Here is a 24,688-nt window from a genome sequence, read left to right as displayed (position 1 = left end):
GATGCAGAGGAGGAGTGGGAGCTGAGAGAGGCTCTTACACTATTAGGAGGTATGAAGCAGAGGGCATGAGTTAACTCGCTGTCAATCTGCCCAGTTTGCATCTCTTTGAATTTGGCTTTGTACTTGGTCAAAAATAGACACTGGAGAACAGAAGGTTTAATCAGGAGGTAAATTAATCCCTCAAATTATTTGCGTGTGCCCATAAGCATGCACACAAGTAGAGACAGTTCCTTCCTCAAAGAGCTTTTCTAGGACTCCCTAGCCCAGCTACATTTCCCCAGTAACCTGTAAAATGCACTAGGAGACACTTGCAGAAGTCCACTATTGCTACAGATCTTCAGGGTCAGAGCTCTGCACTGGGAACTGGCAGTGAATGAGCTGTGGTTGGTCCAGGTCCCCACGTGTGATGTATTAAATGGGAATTGTACCAGCCTTTTTTGGTTGCCACTTTTTCCGGGGTGTCCCCTGCACTGTAGCTAGAGCTGCTCAAAAGATTTTTGTTTAAGCATTTTGTGATGAAAACGTAAACTGATTTAGTTGGGTAGTTCTTTGTGGTTTTTGAAAACTGAAATCTGCTCACCAGAATGATTTTTCGAAAACCAAAAACTTAAAATACATTGGAAACATTGGTGGGAAAAACACTTATTTCACGATTGCCTCTGAAAAATAATTAGTGCATTTTGGCCAGCCCTCATTATAGTTCTGATGCCGTGGGGCTGCTTCTGAAACTTGTTGGGTTCCCCAGTAAATTGGAAACATCAAAGGTAAATATGTGGGAAGAACTGATCCGAGTCCAGGCAGTGGCTCCATGGAGGGATTGGAGTTTGTTCCCCGGGAGATCTCCCCTGTGTCTACCTTTTAGCTCAAGGAATCCCTTTCTGGACACTTGCCTCCTGGGCCAAGCATTGCTGCATGTGTTCCTTCTGCACCCGCTGCAGAGCGCTTTACTTCCCTAGCACCGAGTGCTCCCTGCTGCCTCCCCCTATTCCTTTAGTATCCTTAATTTCAAGATCCCTTCCAGGGACTTTAACTTGAAATGTTGACCAAGGAAGTCTTGGGCAGTCAGTACTGAAATAATGTGATGTCTCCTCAGGGGCATTTGTAGCTTGTTCGGCTTTCTAATTATGTCCTATTAAGAATATCGGGGTGACTCCAGGTTCTCCAGAAACTCTTTATGGAGCTGGGAGACGACTGGTGCAGGTGGAGTTTGTGTGTCCCAGATTCCTGCCATTGGTTAGGCAGCATCATTTAATTCTGTGCAGCTTAGCAGCACGAGTTAATTCTCCACTGGTTCGGAAGTGTCACATCTCCCCTTTGACCCTTCAAGAGCCACTGTCCTGTGGCAAGAAGGGATACACTGGTGACTTTCCTCTTGAGCCCAGCTGTGCTATTGCAGGGGGCAAATGAGCAAATATAAATCCTTGTAACCATCGATTTGTGTACCCAGCAATATTATGTGCAACGTCTCCTGTAAGAAAAGGATTTTCCCTGATTAGCTCCTGAAATCTGTGCTTGATTTGTGGACCTCAGAGCAACCCGAGGGTCAGGATATTCTGGTGCAGGCTTGCCGTACGTCCACCTCTTTGCTTTCTCTCTTCCTCATTTGTTATTGGGGTAAGTTTGCCCCGCATGCTCTGGTGCTTCACCACTGCTCTCAGTTACCTTCGCCTCAGGCAGAAGGGAGAGTGCTCTGGCATGGGAAGTGGGTAGGATTTCTTGTTGAAGTAGATGCATCCTGAGCATCCCCCTCATCTGCCAGGTTCCCCTTGCAGCTGGAAAGTGGGCAGACGGTGGAGTGTACAGTGGCTCAGTACTTCAAGCAGAAATACAACCTGCATCTGAAATACCCCCACCTGCCATGTCTGCAGGTTGGCCAGGAACAGAAGCACACGTATTTGCCCTTGGAGGTGAGTGCCAAGTCACTGCTAAATGGGGCTGCCAAGGCCTAAAGTGTTCTCCAGGGCCTCAGGGAGACCAATACCGAGTGACTATCGGTCGGGAGGGGTGGGGAGACTGCCATGTGCTCGTCAATCTGCCATCCTTCCCCCTTAGTCGAACCTGAGCTGGACTTGAACTGGTAACCTGGAAGCAAAGGTACCAACCCCTCGGTGCACTGGCTGGCTTGCAGAGATGCACAATGAGTAAGGAGTGAATGTTTGGCACCACAAAGAAGAGAGAGAACCTGGCCCGTGTCCTAGAGTGTGCAGCCAAAGAAGACCACAGATCTAGTCTGACCTCCCTCTTCTCCACCCTCCCCCAGCATCCGCACGCCAAACCCAACCACCAGCATTAGACCACAGCATTACTGCCCTCAGGACAGTAAAATGCTGGGCGCCGCAGGGAGGGGCCAAGGCTAAGGGGAGCCCCCCTGACTGGATCTAAAGAGAGCTGCTTCCAGGAAGCAAAGACAGCAAAGTACCTCAGCAGAGCAGTGTTCCTGATACTGCTCCTCCCAGCAGAGTCTCCTGGTGCAGGAACTCTGACCACCCCTGTTGGCAGTAGGGTTTGAACCCAGCTCCTCTGATCTCAGTGGCTCTGTTCCATATAGGGCTGTGACTGGCTCATCAACTGTTGTCTGTGGCCCAGGCACCACTAGAGGGGGCCAGAGCAGCACACAGAACGGTGTAGGTTACAAGCGCTCAAGACAGCTAACCATATGGGTCTTCTGACATGCTTCTGGCTGCTGTCTCCCGCCCTCTGCCCTGCCCTGCAGGTGTGTAACATTGTGGCAGGCCAGCGATGCATCAAGAAGCTAACAGACAATCAGACATCAACCATGATAAAAGCAACAGCGAGATCTGCCCCAGATAGACAAGAGGAAATCAGCCGACTGGTATGTGGCACTTATCCCTGTCCTCTGGGAGGAGGGTTTGGGGAGGAAAGAGGAGCATCCTCCGCAAAAACCTTGTGGGACTCTGAGCTGCATGGAAGCTGACTGTCACGTAGTGCATGAGTGGCAGAACGGCTGTAGTAAGACGAGCAAGTGAACGGTGAATGGCGCACGCAATAGGCCATTCTGCTGTTACTGGGGAGTAGCTATGAGCCATTCAGGAGAGCGTAGTGGGGTAATGATCTGATTAGTCTATTGCCATACTGTACTAGAAGTCCCCTTTCAGAAGCCTGTGTATTTATATACAAATAGAAACTCTCACAAATAAAGTCAGCTCCCTCTGTCGCCATGCAAACTCGACGTGCACAGTGCAGGAACCTTGTTATTGGTGGAATCCCGACCCAAAAGAGCTAGAGCGAAAAGCAGAATAAAAGACTAGAGAAATAAACCTGACCCCTGAGAGCCCATGGGGCTGAGATCATTAGTAAGATCCAGAAGGATTTTCTACCACTAGGAAAACTTCTCACCAGCGCTTCAGGGGACATGCTACCCATGGCACTTATCTGGATGCCCTAATGCTCTGCAGCTGCCTGGGACAGCTCTTGGGGAAAATCAGGGAGCACCTGGAGACTCGTCTTTGCCCAGATGGCAGGTGTTGAGGGGTTGGTGGTTAGTACATAGCATAGGTTTCTGGGCTCCAGAAGCCAGGGATGTTTGATTTTTCTACTGGTACATGTAACATGGGTTTCTTGACACACTGAATCTCTGTTGTGAAGCTTTAATTCTTAGGAACAAACTCTGCTGTCAGCTGCACTGGTATAAACCCAGAGTTAGCTCCACTGGGGGGCAGTTTTGAGAGCAGAGTTTGGCCCTTAGTTTTAAAATCCCTGCCATGTCGATGACCACAGAGAATTGGTATGGCACCTGATCCCTTCAGCCTGTCCCAGATCTAGATGGCAGTTGTCACCTTCCTGCATCTGACAGTGGAGGTGTCTCTGACTAGCAGCCTCAGCTTTGCCCATTCTGCTCTTAATGGGTCAGTTTGGTCTTTGTCCAGGGCTGCAAACCAGCTCTGAGCTACTGCTCAAAGATTTAATGCCACCACTGCTGTGCCCATACACTGGCCAAAGAGACCACACCATTTACTGAGCACTATAAGGAACTGAAGTGGTATCTTTCCCCCAGATGAAGAATGCCAGTTACAACCTGGATCCGTACATACAGGAGTTTGGGATAAAGGTGAAGGACGACATGACGGAAGTGACGGGGAGGGTCCTTCCAGCACCAATCTTACAGTACGGAGGCCGGGTAAGCCGGAGTTGTGTCGTCGCTTGGACACCTGTCTGTATTCATGCCAGAGGGGAAGTCATTACATTGCAATCTGGGGCTTAGGAAGTTCAACAGCCTGTGGTTCTCTGCCCAAAACAGAACAGAACTGAGTGTTCAGTTTGTGCCTGAAGGCTGGGATTTCCACAGGAGTCTTGGAGGGTTAAGTAATAAATCCTTTTGATAGTCCCAGCCTACATCATCTAAAAAGAGGGCCCCTGTTTAAGTGGAGACAGAGAATTTCTTGCAACTGGGATATTTAAGAGGTGCAGATTGGGTCTGCAGTTTTCTTTTCTTTTAACTTCCTTTGGAATAGAGTATTTCCTTAACTGGGCATTAATGCTGCTTTAATCAGGGCTGAGTGGAGCCGAGGGACACATGGGGCTGGGTGGCCCAGCAGTTGGATTCTTTGGCCTTTCACCTCTGCAGATCTTGGTTCAAATCTGACATGTATTTTTTGCCCTGTGGGTCTCCTAAACCCATTTCATGTGGGCCACTGAAACCAATACAGAGACCACCAAATCTGTATCACATGGGGCCACTCAGCAGTCAGATGGGAACAGCGTTGGATCACGACCAGCCCAGGTTGGGTTAGAACCAGTCATCTGAAGAGTGAAGATTCTGTATCTCAAGACAAGCTCCTGAGCAGCACATTTAAACCCCAAGGCCTGTGAAGAAGTCGGGGTCTGAGGGATTTCTGCAGTTAGATTGTTGTCCTGCATCCAAGGAATGTGTGTGTGTGGGGGGGGGGGGGGAGAGGTGGCAGAAAATGACCCTTGCAATATGATTGCCTGGATCATTTTGTCCAGGTATGTTCCTGGCCCTCACAGCTGGGGTATCTGGGAGCCCCTTCCATTACTCTCCAGATGACCTTGCTCTTGCAAGTCTTGCTCTTCTCCAGTGTGATCTCCCATGTAAAAAGGGGTTTTTAGCAAGGAAGTTGCCGGGTGGGTTGGACTTTGCGGGTGACCTCTATCCAATTGCTTGCCTTGCAGAACCGGGCGATTGCCACTCCCAACCAGGGCGTGTGGGACATGCGGGGAAAACAGTTTTACAACGGGATCGAGATCAAAGTCTGGGCTATCGCCTGCTTTGCCCCCCAGAAGCAGTGTCGAGAGGAGGTGCTGAAGTAAGGAGCTGGGCAGCCTGTGGTAGGGGCTGGGGGAGGAGCAGGGGCTGAGGTGCATCTGGATTGTGAATGTCCCTACTGAAACATCTGCTTGGCTTTTTTAAACTGCAGCTTTGTGTAAAGAGCTGGAAGCTCTTTTAAATGTAATGTTGTTCTCCACTGACACCCCTCAGAGGCCCGGAAATGTACTACGTATTTGTCACCCTCTGTCTGGCAAACATGAGTTTATTTCCCCCGTTTCAGATTGACGCTGGAATTTAATATAGAGTCTTGGTTTCCTTTATTAGATCTGCACCTCCCACATCTCAGACTCTGATTCTGGTTCCCATGAGCTCCCTCTGCTGTCTCCAACCACGCATGACACTAAACATGGTTTGTCTGCTCTGTGCCCTGCAGAGTAAGAGGCTAAGGTGGCAGCTTCTGGCTTTCTCTTCAAATGGGAGAAGCAAACTTAAATTTAAAAGGCAGAGAACTTTCTCTACTGCTCTGAAGGGTGTTTTAACCCTTTGGTGGTGCTTCTTGGAAGTGTGTGTCTCTGGCAATGTGCTGTCCCCCAGCACCGCTGATGTATTACGGAGCAGTTGGATGGCTCGAACAGCCTCTCCATTGACCGACAGTCACTTAACTCTTGTCCTTGGGAAAGGCTTTTCAACTTGAACTTGGGTTCTGTCCTCTGTTAAACAATGGAGAGGAGCTGAAGTGTGGGAGAGGCTGCTTGGTGTCTGACTTCGGATCTTAAACTCCCAGCAAACCCACAGGTGAATCACATCCGCTTCTGGGTGCTGGTCTTCCCATTCCCCCTGCATATTTGCCTCTGGCCTCACTTGCACTTAAACTCCTTGCACTGTTTAGCCATAAATGAGACACAGCTACTGGGTGGGACAATTGGGATATTTCTGATTAGGTTTAATGGGGACACTTGGCTACTTGAGTTGCAGCTAGTCAAAGAGAAGCTCTGTCTTTTGTAACCTCTCTGAAGAGCAGGTGAAGAGTAGCCATCCTGAGCTGGCAGGCTTTCGGGTGCGCCTGCTTCAAACTGAAAACGTGTAAAGCCGCTGGATGAGCTGATCACATGCAGAATGCTAACTTCTCCCGAGTTTGGCAACACATGAATGAGTCACATCAGCGCTTCTAAAACTATGGAAACCCACCAGCCTGCAAGGCAAATCTGCTCGCCCCCACTTTCCTGTCATATGAATAAAAGCTGCCTGTAACTTGTTCACTGTCAAAATAAATTCCTCGCGGCGTGGGCAAGGAGATCTTTCCCAGGCTGGATCCGCTCAGCTGTTACACATGTCAGTTGTTCTGCGCTTGGCCAAAAGGCGCATTGATTTAGGGCTGGGGGTGACTCCCCTTTTCCATTCCTCTTGGGATCAGTCAGGCTGTGGTGTCACAGTATCCTGCTATGTGGTGGGAATGGAATGAAGCCTTTCCTGTTCCATGCTGCACATGCCAGCTGCTGGCTGCTCAGGACTCCGTGTTTAGGAGTTTAGGACTGACTTCTCTTTCCCTCCCGGCATAGGAACTTCACAGACCAGCTGCGCAAGATTTCGAAGGATGCAGGGATGCCCATCCAAGGCCAGCCATGTTTCTGCAAATATGCACAGGGTGCGGACAGCGTGGAGCCGATGTTCCGACACCTTAAAAACACCTACTCTGGGCTCCAGCTCATCATCGTCATCCTGCCAGGGAAAACACCTGTGTATGGTACATCCATGTGGGCAGGGCTATCCTAGAAATTCTTTAGTCTCTTGTGTCAGCTGCTCCGCCCAGAAACCATCTGCTCCCGATTTGAGAATCGATCTTGCAGGCTGCTGATTCCCATCTCGTGCTCTGGAGCCAGGATGAGGGGAGATCCATGCCAGTGTTGGCTAGAAATGTTTCGTGCTAAAAAGAGAAGGATTCCGATGAAAGCAGCTTCTTGTGGGATTGGGACATCCCCTCAGGAGCATTTGTATCCCAGCTGTGTCTGCGTGTTAGCCATTGGGATGACTGACGTAGGAGCATGCGGCTTCTCCCTCATTTGACGTCTTTACATCCCAAATTAATGTCTTTCTAAACGAGGTGCAGTAGTCCACCAGAAGTTATGGGCTCAGTGCAGAAATCGCTGGGTGGGGATCTCTGGCCTGTGCCATGCAGGAGGTCAGTCCAGAGGTTCATAATGGGCCCTTCTGGCCTTAGACTCTGAATAAGCATGGCATTCAGGAGTGCTGTAACAGCTGAACTGCACGCGGAGATGACATGGTGCAAAGCATCTGGGATTGTTAAGAGCCACCTGGGAACACGGGTAAAGAGAGCTGTTCTTAGAATAGCCTTGAATCTATGTCTTGTCTTCCCACTCAGTGCTTTGCCTCCGTGTGCAAAGCCTGCCGCATAGAGCATGTGGCGGTAACGCTTAAAGGGTCTGGGTGTCGGTGCTGTACAGGCATTAAGTCTCTCAGCTTAACGCTGCGGTAGGGCAGAGTTATCCCTGCTCTGCAGATGGGTGCACTGAGGGGCAGTGGTGAAGTGAGTTGCCCGAGGTGTCTCTGTTTGAGCTGGGAGTGGAACCCAGGAGTTCTGACTCGTGGCCCCTGCTGTCCCTGTAAACACATGTACTTTTGGGGCCTTCTTTCTGAGCAGTGGGATTAACACTCTGCCTCTCTGCTGGCAGCGGAGGTGAAGCGTGTTGGAGACACGCTCCTGGGGATGGCCACGCAGTGCGTTCAGGTCAAGAATGTGGTGAAAACCTCCCCGCAAACCCTCTCCAACCTCTGCCTCAAAATCAATGTCAAACTAGGTGGGATCAACAACATCCTCGTGCCTCACCAGCGGTATGTACGAGTTCCCTGCCCGCCTTGGGCCCCAGCCACAGTGGGGTGGGCTTGCCCCCCATGCCCTCCACAGCCTCCCTTCCCCTTTATCCCTGTGGGCTCTTTCCCTCTTAGAGGACCTTATTGCAGCCTCTCTGCCCTGGTGAAGAGGCCAGGAGGGGAGCTGCTGCTGGAGAATAATTCAGGGCTTTCCTCCCTCCTGTTTCCCAGCACACTGCTTTTGCTCTGCTCCTGTGGGGCTGGGGTCAAGGGGCCAAACCAGGGTCCCTAGCAGAGTCTGCTGTGCCAGCCTCTCTCTGTCTGGCCTTACCAGTAGGAGAGCTTGGCAAGTGGCTGTTCAAATCCCCTGTCCTGACTCTGGGATTGGGGGGGATGAAAGACAGCCCAGGTGCTGCCTTGTACATGAACCTGGAAGCTGAGTCAGCTGCAGAAATGGCCATGGAGACTCCTCCTCCCCCATTGCTAGAGTCACTAGGCATGTTACCAGCACTGATCGAACCATGTCAAAAGGGCACTGGAACAGATCAGGCCTCAAAATAAACCTTTCTCGCCCCAGAGCGAACTCCTCCCTTCCTATCCCCGAGGGAAAAGACGAGTCTTGCAGTATATCCTGAAGGTCACTGAATCTAGGCTCCAAATCAAGGCAAGGAAATGAATTGCAAAGCGGGAAGCCCCTCCCTGAGAATGCTCTGCCACCAGTCCTCCCCTGCAAAACACCTGAGCTCCGTGCTGCTGCATATGCCACTAGCTAGGCTGTGGCCACCAGTCTAATTTCGTAAGAGTGAAAAGGAGAGAAATTTGAAGCTGTGTTCCATGTGAATAAAGAGTTCCCACTCTGCAGTAGAGGCAGCTGGTGAAGAAAGTTAGTACAGGCTCTGTTCTGAAAAGGAATCCCTTCCCTCGTCAGATCCTGGGTCTGTATTTTCCTCTTCATCACGAAGATTAATGACTCAGACTAGGGCCCCAGTTATGCAAAGACATAAGCAGATATGTTACTTCATACATGTGAAACACATGCTTAACTTTACCCAGTGTGTCAAGCCGACCACATGCCTAAGTGTTTGCAGGATTGGGGCCTAAATGTTTGGTTTGGGTTTGTCATGGTATTTCCTGTTAGTTTGGCCACACTCACCACTGAGGTCTGGTGTGAAGATGCCTCTAAACCCAAACAGCTTAGAGATGTTGCTGAGTTGTGACACTTTGGGGGGGCTGATGCACCAAGCCAGGGTAGAGTGAGCCTGCAATGCCATGAGCAAAGATCAGGGCAAACCCCACAGGAAAAGGCAGCGGCTGAGACGTTTTCAGACTAGTTCGTCCTACCTAGGCTGGAGTCCAGAGAGGGGTTTCCTTGCTGCAGTCTGCCCTCTCCCTATAACTCTGTGGCTGCAAATGTGACTAACCCCACGCAGTCTGTGACTCTGACTGGAATAGCTGCAAACATTTCTACTGTCTCTTCTCTCCAATCAGCTCGGCCGTCTTTCAGCAGCCAGTGATCTTTCTGGGTGCCGATGTCACCCACCCACCAGCGGGGGATGGGAAGAAGCCTTCCATAACGGCTGTAAGTTGCAAAGTCTCGCTGCATCTGGAGCTGCCGCTCTGGTGGCCTTGGGGGAGGGTTGGCATCAGCACGAAGCTGAGGCTGTGCGCTTCGGCTGGACCCTTTGGCCCGTCCAGCCAGAGCAGTCTTGCCTAGAATCCTTTAGGCATGTAGGCAGAGGCCAGGCTTGTCTCTGAGCCCTGTGAATGTCATGGGTTTGATGTTGGCGGTGTTGAAATGTGAGTCCTGGGGGGGATCTGTGTGGAATTTCTGAGCAAGAGACTGGCCACGCCCGGCCCCATGGGGATGAACCCAAGGTTTGGTACCTGGCTGTGGGATTCTCTAGGCTGTTGCTATGCTGCACATGGGGCTGCTCGGGGGCTCAAACTAGGGGTGCTGGGTGTGTGGCAGCACCTCTGGGTAGAAGTGACAATAGCAACCAAAAGCATTACAGTTTGGTTCAGTGGGCTTCAGCCCTCTCCCTGCCCCGCCACTGTCAGCATTGTTCTAGCATTCCTGCCCCTGGGCCTCTGGTTCTTGCTGCCTGAGCTGCAGGGGAATCCCAGCTTCCAGCTCGGCGTCTGACTGAGCTCCCAGCCTGGGGGAGAGGCGAATGAGCTCTGATGGCCACCAGCAGCTGGGGCCTGTGTGCTGAGTACTGGAGGGGTGAGCAGTGCTGAACCGACAGCCCCAAGGAAGATGCTTCACCCACATGCTGATGTGGAGTAGGGCTGCTGCTAGGTGCTAATGGGGAGCACAGTCCCACCATCCCTGGCCAGTGCTTGGCCTCCTGCCAACGAGGGAGGGGTGGGCGAGTGCTGCTCGGGGTGGTTTTGGGACTCAGACCCTGGCCCCAGACCTCCTCGGGTCATTTCACAGGTAACCAGCTGGTTAACAGTTTGGGCTCGGTACCACCTTGAGCTGAGTGTGAACTAAAGATCCGTGCATCCTGCTGACCCTGTGACACATCAGTCTGGTCTCTGCAGTTCCCTCCAGAGTTGGGCTGGAAGAATCGATCTGATCTTCCTGAGACCTGCTCGCTTGCGGCACTAGCTCTCTGGGGATGTCTAAAAAGGGCTTTTCATCCCGGGTAACTGGAGTCCATCCATGTTCAGAGCAGTCACCCATCCCACTCTCCCATGCAGAATGTCAGTAGGGCAGAGAAGCTCCATGTATCAGCTCTTCAGGACGGGGAGCTTGTCCCATTGACTGAGCTTGTCCACGAAGGGCCCAGTGCATTAACTGTGCTAACAAAGGGAAGAGCCGCCCTTCTACCGAATCACCAGCCCCACTTCATTTTGCCCCTGGGCTTGCCTTGCAGACCTTGCGCTCGAGTACAAGCAGGGCTTAACTTCTCCGGCTGGAGCCGTGAATTTCAGTCGCAGCAAGTCAGGAAGATATGGCCTATGCCAGGGGAGCAGAGCCCTCTTTTCTGCCACCTGCTAAGAAGTCAGCGGTACTTAATCAAGTCCCAAGAGTGTGGCTTGACCTTGAGCAAGACCTGAAGGAAGGCGCCATCCCTGCCACACTAGTCACCCCTGGTGGGCCGAGGCAGCCAGGGCTGGCATGGTACGAAGGGAAAATGAAACAATCTGACAGTGCAACAGCTTGCCCCTTTCTCAGGATTATAACATAATGCCCACCCAGTGTCTGTTCCAGCCGAGGAAGCTGTGGGGTTCACGCAGCGCTCTTTATAACGGAGCACGTCTGGGTGTTCTTCATAAACCCTTTGCCCTCCAGGATTCAGAGCTCAGGTTTTCCTTGGCATGTGAAATCATCTTGGGGAGCCTTTCTTCCTTCTTAATTAGGAGGAGGCAGGACAACAAGTGCTTTTGGCCTTTCTTCGCACTTGTAGGCAGGACCTGGAAGAGTAGAAAAGAAATATAAGAAATCACTCTGGATGTAGGGCATGGCAGTCAGTCCAGTTGTTTCTAACTGTCTTACCTTATCCTACAAGCCCATGGTATCTAGTCAGTTTTGCTAGGTTTATAGTAATAGTAGTTTATGCCTCCCTAGCATCTTGCTTCAGATACCCTGGCAAGGTAGATTATTATGCCCATTTTAAAGATTTATCTCGGATAGAATCAGGTGTGTTCCATGTGTAGGGTACCTGAGTGTCTTGGTATCCAGGTTTCCAGAGGAAGTACATGTGGTCCAGAGAGGTTGAAATTTGTCTGGTGCCACCAAAGAGATGATAGGAGAGCTGAGAGTAGATTCCCCAAGTCCTGACACTCCTCGGCTCCTGCTCCTGACTGCTAGAGGAGGCACTTGGACACAGCACTGGATATATTCAGTGTATAGAATGGTGCCAATCCATATGGTGTAGACACCCTTGACTTAACTGAAAAACACATCCTGCCTCCAAGCTCCTTTCCCATCAAATAATTCCCTACTCCGGCACGTGCAGTTCCCTCCCAGCCTGGGGGACAGCGGGCGATATGACTCCTGAATTGGATTCAGTCTGTTTCAGCTGGATATGGTGGGTTGGGCATGAATCCCAAAACACGCTATAGTATAGCAATGAACATCTATCTCCAGTAGTGGCCTCTTGGCACTGGCTACCTTAGGGTCTATCTGAGCTGGAGGCTGGAAGTGTAATTTCCAGGTCAGGTCGACATACCCACGTTTGCTCTGATGGGGCTAATGTCAAAAAGAGCAGCAGAGCCACGAAGGCGGAAGTGCCAGGATGGGGGCTAGTCACTCTGAGTAGGATCCTGTCTGCGAGCATTGGTACGTACTCGGCCGGTTCTTCATGCTTGCATGGCCGCGCATCTTTTAGTCCGCTAGGTTGATCAGAGCTAGTGTGGGTGCGTCTTCTCCAGCTGGACATTGCACCTCCAGCTCCAGCTGATTGATGCTGCTGAACCCTGCCCAAGTGCCGCAGCCTCAGAGCCTTTGGAAAGAGGGTCAGTAGCTCTTCGGGCGAGAAGTCTTGACTTGGAAGTTGCTCCCTCGTGATAGGGGGAGAGAATCGTTCCAGCATCAGTGGTGTGGCAGCCTCCGCCTCGTCCCTTTCCTGGACTCCAGGGCAGCTTTGTTCTCTAGTTACAAACTCCTCTCCAGTGACTCACGCCGTCCTCAGGGCTGCGTCACAGTCGAGTGTGGCTGCTCTTGGCATTCCTGCCCCTGACATTTTCAAGGTCTCCTGTTCAGAGGATGTTCTTGCTGAATCCCCTGCCAGTCCTGCAGGAACCCAGGCCAGGACTGCTGCCTAGCAACTGGGAGAAGGGACGGGTGACTCAGACCCACGTCACTTCCTTAGGAACCAAAGAGCAGCAAGCAGCGGAGGCAGATTTTGCTGGCTCTCTGAGATGCTCTGTAGTTCTGAGCTTGAGTGGGTGCATTCAAGGACCGTTCACCGAGGGTTAGCAGAGTCCAAGGGCCTGCAGATGCCTTTTAAAAATGTTTATCCAGCTAAGAGTTGGTTATTGGGCAGAAATGCTTCCTTTGATCATTCCTGGACAGCTCAGAATGCTGCCAGGATGCTCAGATACCATGATGATGGGCATGGGATAAGAAACTAGCTCTCAGATGGTCATTAAACGGATCTGAATGTAACCTGTTGCTGCAGCAGCAGCATTTCAATAGAGAGCCTGGGTCTGTCTCTCTGGAAATCATTGTCCCCTGGCCTGACAATATGATATGTAGCATTGTGCAGCTGCTTCTCTCGGGGTTTCAAAGCACTTTGCAAAAATGGGTAAATGTCCTTACCCCCTTTCAGAGGGGGACGGTTTTGTTACAGCACTTAAAGGCATGGAAATGGGCAACTCTACCCAACTCAGCACATGTCCCTTTACGCTTGGCCCAGTAAGGGAGGGTGAGGAAGGCTACCCAGGAGAGAGATGATGGTTACTGCGGGAAGATCCCGAGTTCCTCAGGCTAGGCATCTGCAGGTCTTGATGGTTCTGCAGAAGGTTTTTTTGTTGCGTTGATTTAAACAGGGAATAAGAGGGTGAATACAGTAAATTCACTTGTGGAAGGCAATGTGGAACACACAGTCCATGCTGCTTCTCTCCCTTATTTATATTAATGCAACGAGCAAACCCTCCACAGAGCTGTCAGGTGCACGTGCCTAGCAAGGATCTGTGAACTTCTTTTCCTGGGAGTGGCATGTTCTACTTGCTATGTGGCTTGCTATCTTGTCTCCCAGTCCCATGTTCAGTCCAGCCGGCCTTGATGTGTCTCTGAAGACCACTTTGCAGCCTTGGCTCCATGGTGGGAAGGAGGGAAGCAGCAGTGATCTGAGATCCCAGTACTGACATGTGGACCAGCATCGTGGATTCATGGCTGTTGGTTGTTGGAAGTGGTTCCTTTTGGATATAGGTTCTCTGTACACTCCTTCTATCTCTGAGCTCCAGGAGTGAGGGATGGTGCTCTGACCAAGGGGACTTGCTCATGGGCGTTCCCATTAAGGCAGCATGACAAGCCAGGCATGTCTTTCCCCCTCTCCCTTTTCTTTGTAATGGCTTGCCATGGCCCATCTGCTTTGTCACTGCAGGTTGTGGGCAGCATGGATGCCCACCCGAGCCGTTACTGTGCCACGGTACGAGTCCAGCGCCCTCGGCAGGAGATCATTGAGGACCTGTCCTACATGGTGAGGGAGCTGCTCATTCAGTTCTACAAGTCCACCCGCTTCAAACCCACCAGGATCATCTTCTACCGGGACGGGGTTCCAGAGGGGCAGCTCCCGCAGGTAAGGAACCCGTCGGCGAGGCTGCTTGCGCTGCAGTTAAGCTGAGGCGCCTTGCACACACTCCCCTGTGGATTTGCTGGTGCTCACCTGGAGGAGGAGCTCCAGACGTGCCTCATTCAGATTTCACAGCCCAGGGTTAGTTTTTTGTTACGTGCGCAACATTCTTTTTGTCTGTGTGGAAGGGCAGAGTGAATGTGCTGGCTAGAGCTGGGCAAGGTCTGCATGGACACCTCTGCCAGCTCTTCACAATCGTAACTGGAGTAGTCTCGGACGCTTGGCATGCTGGACATCTGTCACTCTCTGCTCAGACACAGAGCGGAGGGATGGTTTTGCAGAGCAGAACAGACAGGCTGGGATGAAGTCATTGTATTGGCTTTGGCCTGTCACCCGAGGCTGGATATGAACTTGGGTCTCTAGAAGTGAAGAGCTCAAGTGCGTGGCTGCTGTCACCTACTCTCCATAGAGAAGTGCCCAGAGACTGATGGTGCCTCCTTGTTTTTCAGCGTCCGCAGCGCACGCTCCTCCTTGAAGAGTCACAGCTGCCAGAAGGGCAGGGATCAGTGCGCCTCTCACCTCTCCCCACCCCCAAATTATTGTCTAAAGCAGCATTTCTCCCCCTTCTTGATACCAGCGTCCAGCTTGCTGCGTCCCTAACCTGTGTCAGGGAGAGCTCAGGGGCTGGTGCCGGCCCGAAGACTAGCCATTGAGAAACACTGGTCTAAAGGCAACAACTATCACTGGGTGCACTGGGGATCTGAGGCAGCCTCCTGTGTCTGCTGAAGGGGGACCCAGGGAGCTCTGGTTTCCCTGCTATGGTCCAGAGAAGTAGTTTGAAGAAATGAGACATGCAGTTGTCTAGTTGGCAACAGTCCTAGTTACATGTTTGCTGACAAGAGGAGGGGAAATGATCCCAACATATGAGCTGAGACTTTTTAACATCTGTCCTCGTGCATGGGATATATGCACTGAGCTCCTTACTCATTTCAGTGGTGTTGGCTATAAGGGCAGCACGGTGCCAAGCTCCCTCTCCCTGCTTGGGTTGGAGAAGGCTAGTGCCAGGGAAGCTGGGCTGATAATATACAATAAAGGAGCTGCCCTGTGGCAAACTAGCTGCTGTCTTGCCGGCACTGCTACGTAAAGGTGTGGGGGTCCCTGTGTTGGCTCTGTCCAAACAGTGGAGGGGGAAGAACCGTGTTCTCTCACTCATTCTAGATTCTTCACTATGAGCTGCTGGCAATCCGAGACGCCTGCATCAAACTGGAGAAGGATTATCAGCCCGGCATCACATACATAGTTGTCCAGAAACGGCACCACACCCGCCTCTTCTGTGCGGATAAGAACGAAAGGGTGAGGCGGTCGAGGCTGGAGGTGGGAGGTCGTCTTGGGGATGGGGGTGATTGATTGGTCACCAGCCCTCTTGAAAAGAACTGGCCTAACCCTGTGTGGAAAGTGTAGCATGAACCAGTGGCGCAGTCCTCACAGGAGATCCTGCAACCCTAACACTGGCTGCAGTAGCAAAGCCTCTTGTGCTGGCTTGAGAGGCTGGGCACAGTTCGCCTGCATTCCATGTTCCTAGGAGGTGAGTCTCTAGGGATGATATTTAAAGAGCAAGTGTCCGGTTGAAAATATTTTTCAGCATTTCATCACTTGAGGGGTTAAAATCGCTCAGAGTTAAGATGGAGGGACTGTGAAAACATGTTTGATCCCTGCTGTTCAAGCAGCAAGATGCAGAAAGCTGGACTTCTCCGTTTCTCTTCCTGGCTCTCGCTCCCTGGTGCTGGCTGCAATGATGGGGTTCTGAACGATGAGGGGGAGAGGGGGGTACAGAGGGAAGAGTAAATCAGGGGAACCCTCCTATTGCTAGTAGGGTTCCGAAGTGAAACCCACATTTGGAGCCAAGCCTGAGCTGGCAGTGGCCCATCTGAAGGAAGATGTGGGAAAGGCTTTTGTTGACCTTGGCATAGGAAGGAATGTGGGTGCATGACAGAGGTGCCTGGGGATGTGGCAATTGAAGCTCTCTGTGGAGCCCCTAGAATTTTTGGCCACTGGAAGTCCATTTCTGCAGTAGGAAAGTGCAAACGCTGGGGCACTTCTTTCCCCCTCTGCTTCCATCTCGTCACCCCTTGCACTGTCCTTTGGTGTCACGTGTGCATAGAGCCCTAGCAAGCCTACCACTCACTGCTCCGTGCAGAGGGCCTGATTTCCTGCCATTTCCCAGCTGGGGAGACTCAGGAAGCACCTGTCAGGGGCACTGCAAAGCCCTGTTTTGTAACTGGGCAATGGGAGTGTGCCAAGGGCCCCTACAGGGTGGAGCTGCTGTGGAAGAAACCTGCCATTGTGGACTCATGGAGAGCAATGGTCCCTGGCTCTCGCTGAGACGAATGGTCACACTGGGAACCTGCCAGGCATGAAGCTGTTTAACTTTGTGCATGAGGCTCAGGGGAGTATAAATCTGAGAGATCCGGAGGGGGCGGGGTGTATGGGACAGACCCGGGGCTGTGCCGCTGCAGGTAACCAGAGGATACAGTGCTTGGGTCTCGGTTCAATCTCTGCAGATTGGCAAGAGCGGGAACATCCCGGCTGGAACAACTGTGGATACGAACATCACCCACCCGTTCGAGTTTGACTTCTACCTGTGCAGTCATGCAGGCATTCAGGTACCGCGTCCCAAGCCTGAGCGAGGCAACACTATCTGGGGCTTCCTTCTCTCAGGGCCTGAGAGGTTGTTTGCTGACTGCCCAGCACCCTTAGCAGATCAGCTACAGTCTCCCTGCCTTGTCCAATCCTCCTCATTAAAGATCCCAACCTCCCTTTCCCCAGCAATGGCCAGTAACGCTAGGGCCCTGGCCAGATTCCAGTGGGGAGAAATCTGTTGGTTTCTGCCCCTGTGGCTTCAACTGGATACAGTGTGTGGGTGAGGGTGTTCTGTTCTCTCCCTAGTTGCTGAGCAGAGTTGCTGTGGGATATTTCTGCAGAGGGGAGGAGGCCTTTGCCCATCTCAGGGGAGACTTGCTTAATATTTCTGTCCGGGTCAGCAAAGGGTACTCTGTTCTTAACTGCTCAGCTCTGTCGTTCTTGGCCTTTAGGATTTCAGTTTATCCCAGGGAGCAGAATACTGTGTAGAGGCTGGTTTGCAGCAACCTGCAGCTTCTAGTTCTCCTCTTCCTAGGATGTCCTGGGAAACAGTCAGCCCAAAGTGCCAGCCCCGCTGAAAACGCCTCAGTTGGGTTCCTGTGCTTCCCAGGCTCACTTGGGTTTTCTGGCTCTGACTTCCTGCTGATGCTGCTGATTGTCAGGAAGGACCTGGAAACCCGTCCTTGCATGGAGTCTGGGCAGGGAAAGTGCCATTCCAGCAGCTACTGAAGCAGAGGGAGTCTGCTCTGCAGCTGGTTTTAAGGGGCCATGAATATTCTGATGTTGCATTGGCAGCTGAGAGCGCTGCAGGCTGCAGTAACTCCGCTGGTGCTTACAGCTGCTTCCATGCGGGAGGCTTTTTAGCTTCCTTTCTCGCACTCCAAGGACAGGAGGCTTCTGGCTTCTGAGGAGCTGGAGGGAGTCACTGGCCAAATACACTAGGATACAGCTTCCAATGCGAAGGGTCAGGAGTTTATTCCAGCCTGGGCACCACCGCAACGACTTGCCCCAGATGCACTGGCTCTGTGGGGTAGGGAGAGGGGGTGGGCTGGCCAGCTGCAGTTAGTGCTTCGCATTATATTCATTCACCCACCGATCGCCAAGCTGCCTTGTTCCAGACACTGGCAGTCTCAGGGATAGAACACAGGGGCCCAACTCCCCTTGGCTGATCTAACGCCTAGGCTGCGTCGCGTTCTCATCTGTGTGGAATCTTGCGAAAGAAGCTCTGCCAGGCCTGTACAGAGAGAGCTGACACTGGGGCATCTGTTTCCCCAGCTGTTTTGTCAGCTCTGCAGCTTGTTCCCATGCAAAAAGCATCTTTCAGTGCAGCCTTTGGATTTCTCTCTCCTGCTCAGACTTTTGGCCAGGTTCCCAGTTAGATCAGGTGGGTGGGAGGGCACATGTACTTCCTTTCAGCTGCCCACCTCTGGTTCTGATCACAAGACGCGCTCAGACGGCAACGCCAACTCCTCCCCCTCTCCTCCTTCCCAGGGTACGAGCAGACCTTCCCATTACTACGTCCTCTGGGACGACAACCGGTTTACAGCAGATGAGCTGCAGATCCTTACGTACCAGCTCTGCCACACCTACGTGCGCTGCACCCGCTCAGTCTCCATCCCAGCACCAGCATATTATGCCAGATTGGTGGCATTCAGGGCGCGGTACCACCTAGTGGACAAAGAGCATGACAGGTGAGTGGTGCCGCTGCACAGAGACGCTCACGGGCTGTATGACACCACCTTAGCCGTCTGCCAGATGGCCTCTAGAGGAGCCTTCCACGGTGGGCAGTGTGGGGTGAGGCCAGAGAAGAGTCCATCAGTCATTCGTTCAGGTCCGCGCTAGGACAAGAAGCCAGCTGGTTTTTGGGTCTCAGCACGTGTATGCTGGGGCAGTACTGGTTTTGCTCTGCAGCAGACCTAGGGGGCACAGAGCTCTCAGCCTCAGGACAGGGGATGCTAAAATGGCTTTGTCTTCCTTTGTGCCATGCTGATCCTGAGCTGCTCTGAGGGATGGAGTGGCTGCCAGACGAATCTAGACAGCCCTGGGGGCCTGTCTGAGTTACGTCAGCCTTGCTGCTTTGCCCTGGGGGCCTCCATCCTGCATGCGGTGGGGCCACCCCTTGACAGACAGGGGCTTGTTGAGGGGTTCTCAAAAGGCAGGTGCCTGTGCTAGGGGAATCCCTCCCCGAGCTGGAGCCAGAACTTTTAGCTCCTTTGCCGCTTTGGCCCGTCTACCCAGTGTGAATGGGCTGAAGAGCACGTTCCTGGGTCATGACCCCAGGGACAGAGTCCAGCCCTTTCCACTGTGGGATAGGAAATCTCGAGTTCTGCATGGTGATGCACGACTGGGGATCTGGGACTCTATAACTATTGACACGCAGCTGGTGAGCTGTGACCACTGCTTGACGCTGATCTTAGCCACCTGAGTTACCTTGGGCTCCCCAGCCCACCGCTCGCTATAGCTGCTGACTCTTGTCACTTACTGACACTCTGAGCCCTCTATAGCACCTAGTGCACTGGGCCCTGATCCTTGACGGGCTCTCGACGCTTTAATGATCCAATTGTGTGTTTTGCATTTTCAGCGGAGAGGGCAGCCATATATCTGGACAGAGCAACGGCAGAGACCCGCAGGCCCTGGCAAAGGCTGTGCAAGTTCATCAGGACACTTTGCGTACCATGTACTTTGCTTGAAAGCCTAACTTTTCTTACCTCATTCAAGAAAGCTTTCAGATTTGTAGGAGCCATACAAAAAAGGAAGCATTGAGACACCTTGTTTGTTCCAATGAGAATCACTGCAGGGCAGGCAGCGTCACTTGAGGCAGGAGACCAACACCACGTGCGGAAGGAGAGAGACCAGACCCCTTCGTAGTATGGGAAGAGACTGATTATTTTTCTGGTTTTGCAAATCTTCACCTGACCAAACCAGTGAAGGTGTTTAAAGAAGGGATAAAATGGAAACAGAAGCAGGTTTTCATTTTAAAATGCAATACACTATAGACTTCAGACTGCAAAACAAAGGAATTGGTCCTCCATTGCCAAACAGATGCTGGTTGGTATTTTGGGGGTGGGGTGGGGGGATTTTTAGAGCCTTAAACAGAAGACTAGATTTATAAACTAATATTTTAGGATACAAGATGCTTTAATGGGTTAAGGAAAAAAACTAGTTTATAGAAAAATTCTAACACTAACATTTGCCCCCCACGTAACGTAAGGCACCCTAGCACTTAGCTCCGAACTGATGAAATCTGTCTTCCTTATGTTAAAAGCTAGTTAGCTGCTTCCATTTGAAGCAACAGTCACAGACTTTTCCTTGGGTGAGTGCCTTACTACGATGCTGCAAAATTTCAACGTTTTTATCTTGTAAGGAAAAAATATAGGACTCTTGTCTTGGTGGTGGTCCATATTTCCATCCAAAGGAGTTGATTTTATATTCATAAAGTTACAGTTGGTGTTAGATCACAACCTCACAATGGTTAAACTCCATTGAAAGACGTGCACTTTCATATAGGACAAGTTGAATAGCTGCTGACCCGTTTTTGTTTCCAGTGTACTACTTTGTTATTTAAAACTGCATTTCTGACAAATGGGGGCATTCATCCCATGAGGACAGAAATCCCCAGATTAGTATTTTTTTTTCCTGAATTTCTATAATGATGAACACGTCGGGATTTTTTTTACTAAGCATTATTTTTATACGGTATGAAGTCTGTTGCCAAAATTCACAAGTCATTAACATTGTCAGAGTTTACATCACTGCACTTCCTGAGACTTTGTATGTTCATGCCAGAGATTGATAGTATTTCCTGTCCAATGAGTGTATTACTAACTGCAGTCCATGGAGCTGTGGGGTATTCCTTTGTTATGTTCTAGTGCAGGGGTCGGCAACCTATGGCACACGTGCCGAAGGCGGCACGCGAGCTGATTTTCAGCAGCACTCACACTGCCCGGGTCCTGGCCACTAGTCGGGGGGGGGGGGCTCTGCATTTTAATTTAATTTTAAATTAAGCTTCTTAAACATTTTTAATACTTTATTTACTTTTACATACAACAATAGTTTAGTTACGTATTATAGACTTATAGAAAGAGACCTTCTAAAAACGTTAAAATGTATTACTGGCACGCGAAACCTTAAATTAGAGTGAATAAATGAAGACTTGGCACAGCACCTCTGAAAGGTTGCCGACCCCTGTTCTAGTGTATCTCCTGTACGTCATGTATATCCATTACGTCTTTATGGGCTGTGTGCTTTCTAAGTTACTACCTGTCCAACTCCAGCATGTTCAAACTGTTGTGGTAGTTTCGCTGCTAGGTATTGCTGCTCTTTTTACCACAGATGTTACTGGTTTCATGCACGGGGGTTTTAAAATCTGAAATGCTGCCAGATTGTTCATCATTGTGAAGAATGAAATGAATTTTACTGTCACTGGGAATTTCCTACTGATTTGTGTCATAATAAGAAAAAAGTGTGGTCTTCTCCCCCCCGCCCCCAGTAACACGCTGACGGTATTTTAAACTCATTTTGCTGTACGGAATGACCCTTGCATGGAAAGCTGCGGTAGCTACTCATTAATTACAGTAAATGGGCAGGTTATCCCAGTTTAATATTTAATCATGCACCACAAATTTTCTTCAGGAGAAGGAACACTTTGTCCAGCCAGTTACTGGACTGACAAGGGGAGCGATTTTACTGCCAAAGTGAACCAGTTTTAAAAGCCTAGCAAATATTGTACTCCACCTATATCCATTACTAGAAACACATTTTGTTTCATACCTTTTGATATTTCAACTTGCCTTGCTAGTAGTTCATAAAATCAATTTTGATCAGGTTGACCATCGCGCTCTATTCTAATACAATAAATTATTTGTATCTCCTCCCCTCTCCCCCCCAATTGGGTACCATGTTTGTTAAGAATTAAAAGATCAGTCTGCTATGCAAACTAACTCTTGAGCCCTCCAGTGCCATACTGTGTGAAGAACCTAAATCTAGAACCGTTGTACTTTTCAAGACTACAGTGTTTGGATCATAGTCTGCTTTCCATCTTGTATTAAACTCCACTGCTGTACATCTGCATGGGCAGAGGCGGGAGCCTAGGTGGTGGTCATGGTTGGTCGAATACCCAACCCTCTGTGGGGGTCCAGAGAGTAGGGAATGCATCACCACTAAGTGAGAAGCCTACATTCCTTTATAGAAGTGCCTGCATAGTGACACACAGTCAGCACCTCTCAACTCCATTCCCAGAACTCCACTTGGTATTATTTGAAAGGATGATCCCAGAGGGGATAAACCCACCCAATCTTGTAGTAGTAAGCTCCTAATTAAGGATAAAAATTGGGTTTGAGTTTAGGTCACACGTTGTTGTGTGTCTTTCCATATGTTCTGCACATCTGTGCTTAGGTTGAGGTTCTCTTTGAAACTCAGTTCATTCACCAGCATTACAAGTGAACATACCTTGCTGCTGTTGTAAGGTCAAAGGTTTTTGGTTTCTAATTTTATTTTTGTTAATGTTTTAGTTGGGTCTGGAATGCTGAAATGTCTTTTAGTAGCTGTGGCATAGCACATGCCGGTTTTAACCATTTGAAATCAGTGTGTGGGCATTTACAGGCACAAACAGCCTGTTGCTCTGTAACATTTTTTTAACTAAGACTTGAAATGTAAAATGGACCTTAAGATTTGCACTCATTTGTCAGGTGGCTGTTCATAGAGAACTGTGAGTGAAGACACACCAGTGTAGGACCTGGTTTTAACAACTTTTATAACTACACGAAAGCTTCATGGCTCGTTGCCATAACTATAAAGGGAAGGGAACAGCTCTCCTGTGTGCAATACTATAAAATCCCTCGTGGCTAGAGACACCAAAATCCTTTTACCTGGAAAGGGTTTAAGAAGCTCAGAAAACCTGGCTGTTACTTACAGGTTTGAAATATGAGAGACTGGTTCACAAAGATTTGGGAGAGCCTGGATTGATGTCTGGTCCCTCTTAGTCCCAAGAGCGAACAACCCCCAGAACAAAGAGCACAAACAAAAGCCTTCCCCCCACCAAGATGTGAAAGTATCTTGTCCCCTTATTGGTCCTTTGGGTCAGGTGTCAGCCAGGTTTCCTGAGCTCCTTAACCTTTCCAGGTAAAAGGATTTTGGTGTCTCTGGCCATGAGGGATTTTATAGTGTTACACACAGGAGGGCCGTTCCCTTCCCTTTATAGTTATAACACTCATAAAGTGCTCCACTGAAAACTTTGCAGACCATGTTCTGCCCTTATCTCACCCTATGCACGTTGAATTTTAAATCAATAAAAAAATGAAATAAATTTTGTAGTTGCTGTGCCCTCTGAACCATGTTTCCATTTCCAAGACATTTCAATGGGTTAGATTTACCTGCATGTTATGTAGATTGGATTATGCACTGTACCTTTAACATGGCTTCAGTATTCTGTATTTCTACCCTTTTGTTGTCTGAAGTATAAAGAACTAACTGCATGTTGGGGTGCTGTGTTTTACTGCCCACAGCAGATAGGTGTTAACCCATATACATATCACGATGTAGAGTTAGGAACAAATCCCATGTAAGCAACACATCCCGCTCCTGTGACTTTCTGAATATGCACATGTCCCGTGTACAACTGGAAACTGCCAAGTGCTTGCAGTTCTGTGGGAGACAGAATAACTTCAATTTAACTGTCAGCCGTTTAATGAGCTTGTTTACATTATGCTTATATCTGAACAACTAGGGGTGTCTGAGGGCAGAACATACCTCAGAAGAACTTGGAGGCGGACAGAGAGGGTGTTCTGATATTTGCAAGTCTGAGATGCTCTGATACTTAGTATTGAAAAGCTTGAACCTTTATAAGCTCAAGTGTTCACTGCAAAAATGAAACGTTTTCTTTTTGGAAAATTAGTGCAAATAGAAGAATGGGTTGATTCTTTTTGGGAGGGGAAGCGAGACAGCAGAACAGCAATAAAAAAGTGAAATACATATCTTGTGCTTGTGATTTGCACTTCAAAATATCTGTGAAAGAAAACTGTAGGGGACTCCAGTGCTTTTGTGTTCAATTTCTAACCCCTTTTGTACCTCCTTATTCAAGCAATTGTTGAACTGTACATAGATGTTCACAAGACACTCGATTTGGTTTGTTTTTTTTCTTTTCCTTGTGTTTGTGTGTTTGCTTTAGATTGAACTTTGTATGGTCCATTTGTTAAATAGATATGAACAGTTGATGTACAGTACTTATTAAAAAAAACAAGCAGCAGCACAACTTATTTTGTAAAGAAAATAATGGCTTATATTTTAAAGGTTGAATATCAATTTTTGTATGAGGGGAATTAAGATTGGTAAAGAGTAATGATATCCTTGGATTAGGCCAAAAGAAAATACATAACCACCTCTTTATTAAAAAAATGAATTAAAGAGTTCCAGAACACTGTATTTATATTGTTTTATTGCTTCTGTGGATTTTTTGCCTTGGTTCTGATTTATGCTTGCAATTTTAACTGTACAGTCCCCAGTGTCTGATTCTGTAACTGTTGGCAGAAGACCTAATAAATAAAAGCAATGTTGTTATGTTGGGGTGGTACTGCTGAGTGAAAGCCAGGGAGAACCCCCTGGGGACAACCACATATACAAAGTGGTAAAAGCATAATCGAGAAGAGCTCAGGTACAAACAAAAATACTCAGCTGTACTTGGATTGCATCAAATACTCCAGGGGTCCCAAGTCTCCTTGGTTTCCAGTCT

General features: G+C 49.7%; 1 protein-coding gene across 4 annotated transcripts in view; it reads left to right on the top strand.

Moving 5' to 3' along the window:
- Nucleotides 1-24,381, top strand: part of LOC127039223 (protein argonaute-1) — a 51,065-nt gene extending 26,684 nt beyond the window's left edge. For all 4 annotated transcript variants that reach the window (XM_050932548.1, XM_050932551.1, XM_050932550.1 and 1 more), the window contains 12 exons: nucleotides 1,760-1,907; nucleotides 2,714-2,833; nucleotides 4,016-4,138; nucleotides 5,152-5,285; nucleotides 6,808-6,992; nucleotides 7,939-8,098; nucleotides 9,566-9,656; nucleotides 14,134-14,328; nucleotides 15,541-15,675; nucleotides 16,884-16,985; nucleotides 18,454-18,653; nucleotides 19,544-24,381. In XM_050932548.1, the coding sequence (XP_050788505.1) occupies nucleotides 1,760-1,907; nucleotides 2,714-2,833; nucleotides 4,016-4,138; nucleotides 5,152-5,285; nucleotides 6,808-6,992; nucleotides 7,939-8,098; nucleotides 9,566-9,656; nucleotides 14,134-14,328; nucleotides 15,541-15,675; nucleotides 16,884-16,985; nucleotides 18,454-18,653; nucleotides 19,544-19,652 (1,702 nt within the window). In that variant the 3' untranslated portion in view covers nucleotides 19,653-24,381. The remainder of the gene's footprint in view (nucleotides 1-1,759; nucleotides 1,908-2,713; nucleotides 2,834-4,015; nucleotides 4,139-5,151; nucleotides 5,286-6,807; nucleotides 6,993-7,938; nucleotides 8,099-9,565; nucleotides 9,657-14,133; nucleotides 14,329-15,540; nucleotides 15,676-16,883; nucleotides 16,986-18,453; nucleotides 18,654-19,543) is intronic.
- The last annotated feature ends 307 nt before the right edge of the window (nucleotides 24,382-24,688 follow it).

Source organism: Gopherus flavomarginatus, chromosome 22 (genome assembly GCF_025201925.1).
Source record: "Gopherus flavomarginatus isolate rGopFla2 chromosome 22, rGopFla2.mat.asm, whole genome shotgun sequence".
Taxonomy (NCBI): Eukaryota; Metazoa; Chordata; order Testudines; family Testudinidae; genus Gopherus; species Gopherus flavomarginatus.
The sequence above is the reverse complement of the archived record's forward strand: the minus strand, read 5'-3'. Positions and strand labels throughout refer to the sequence as shown.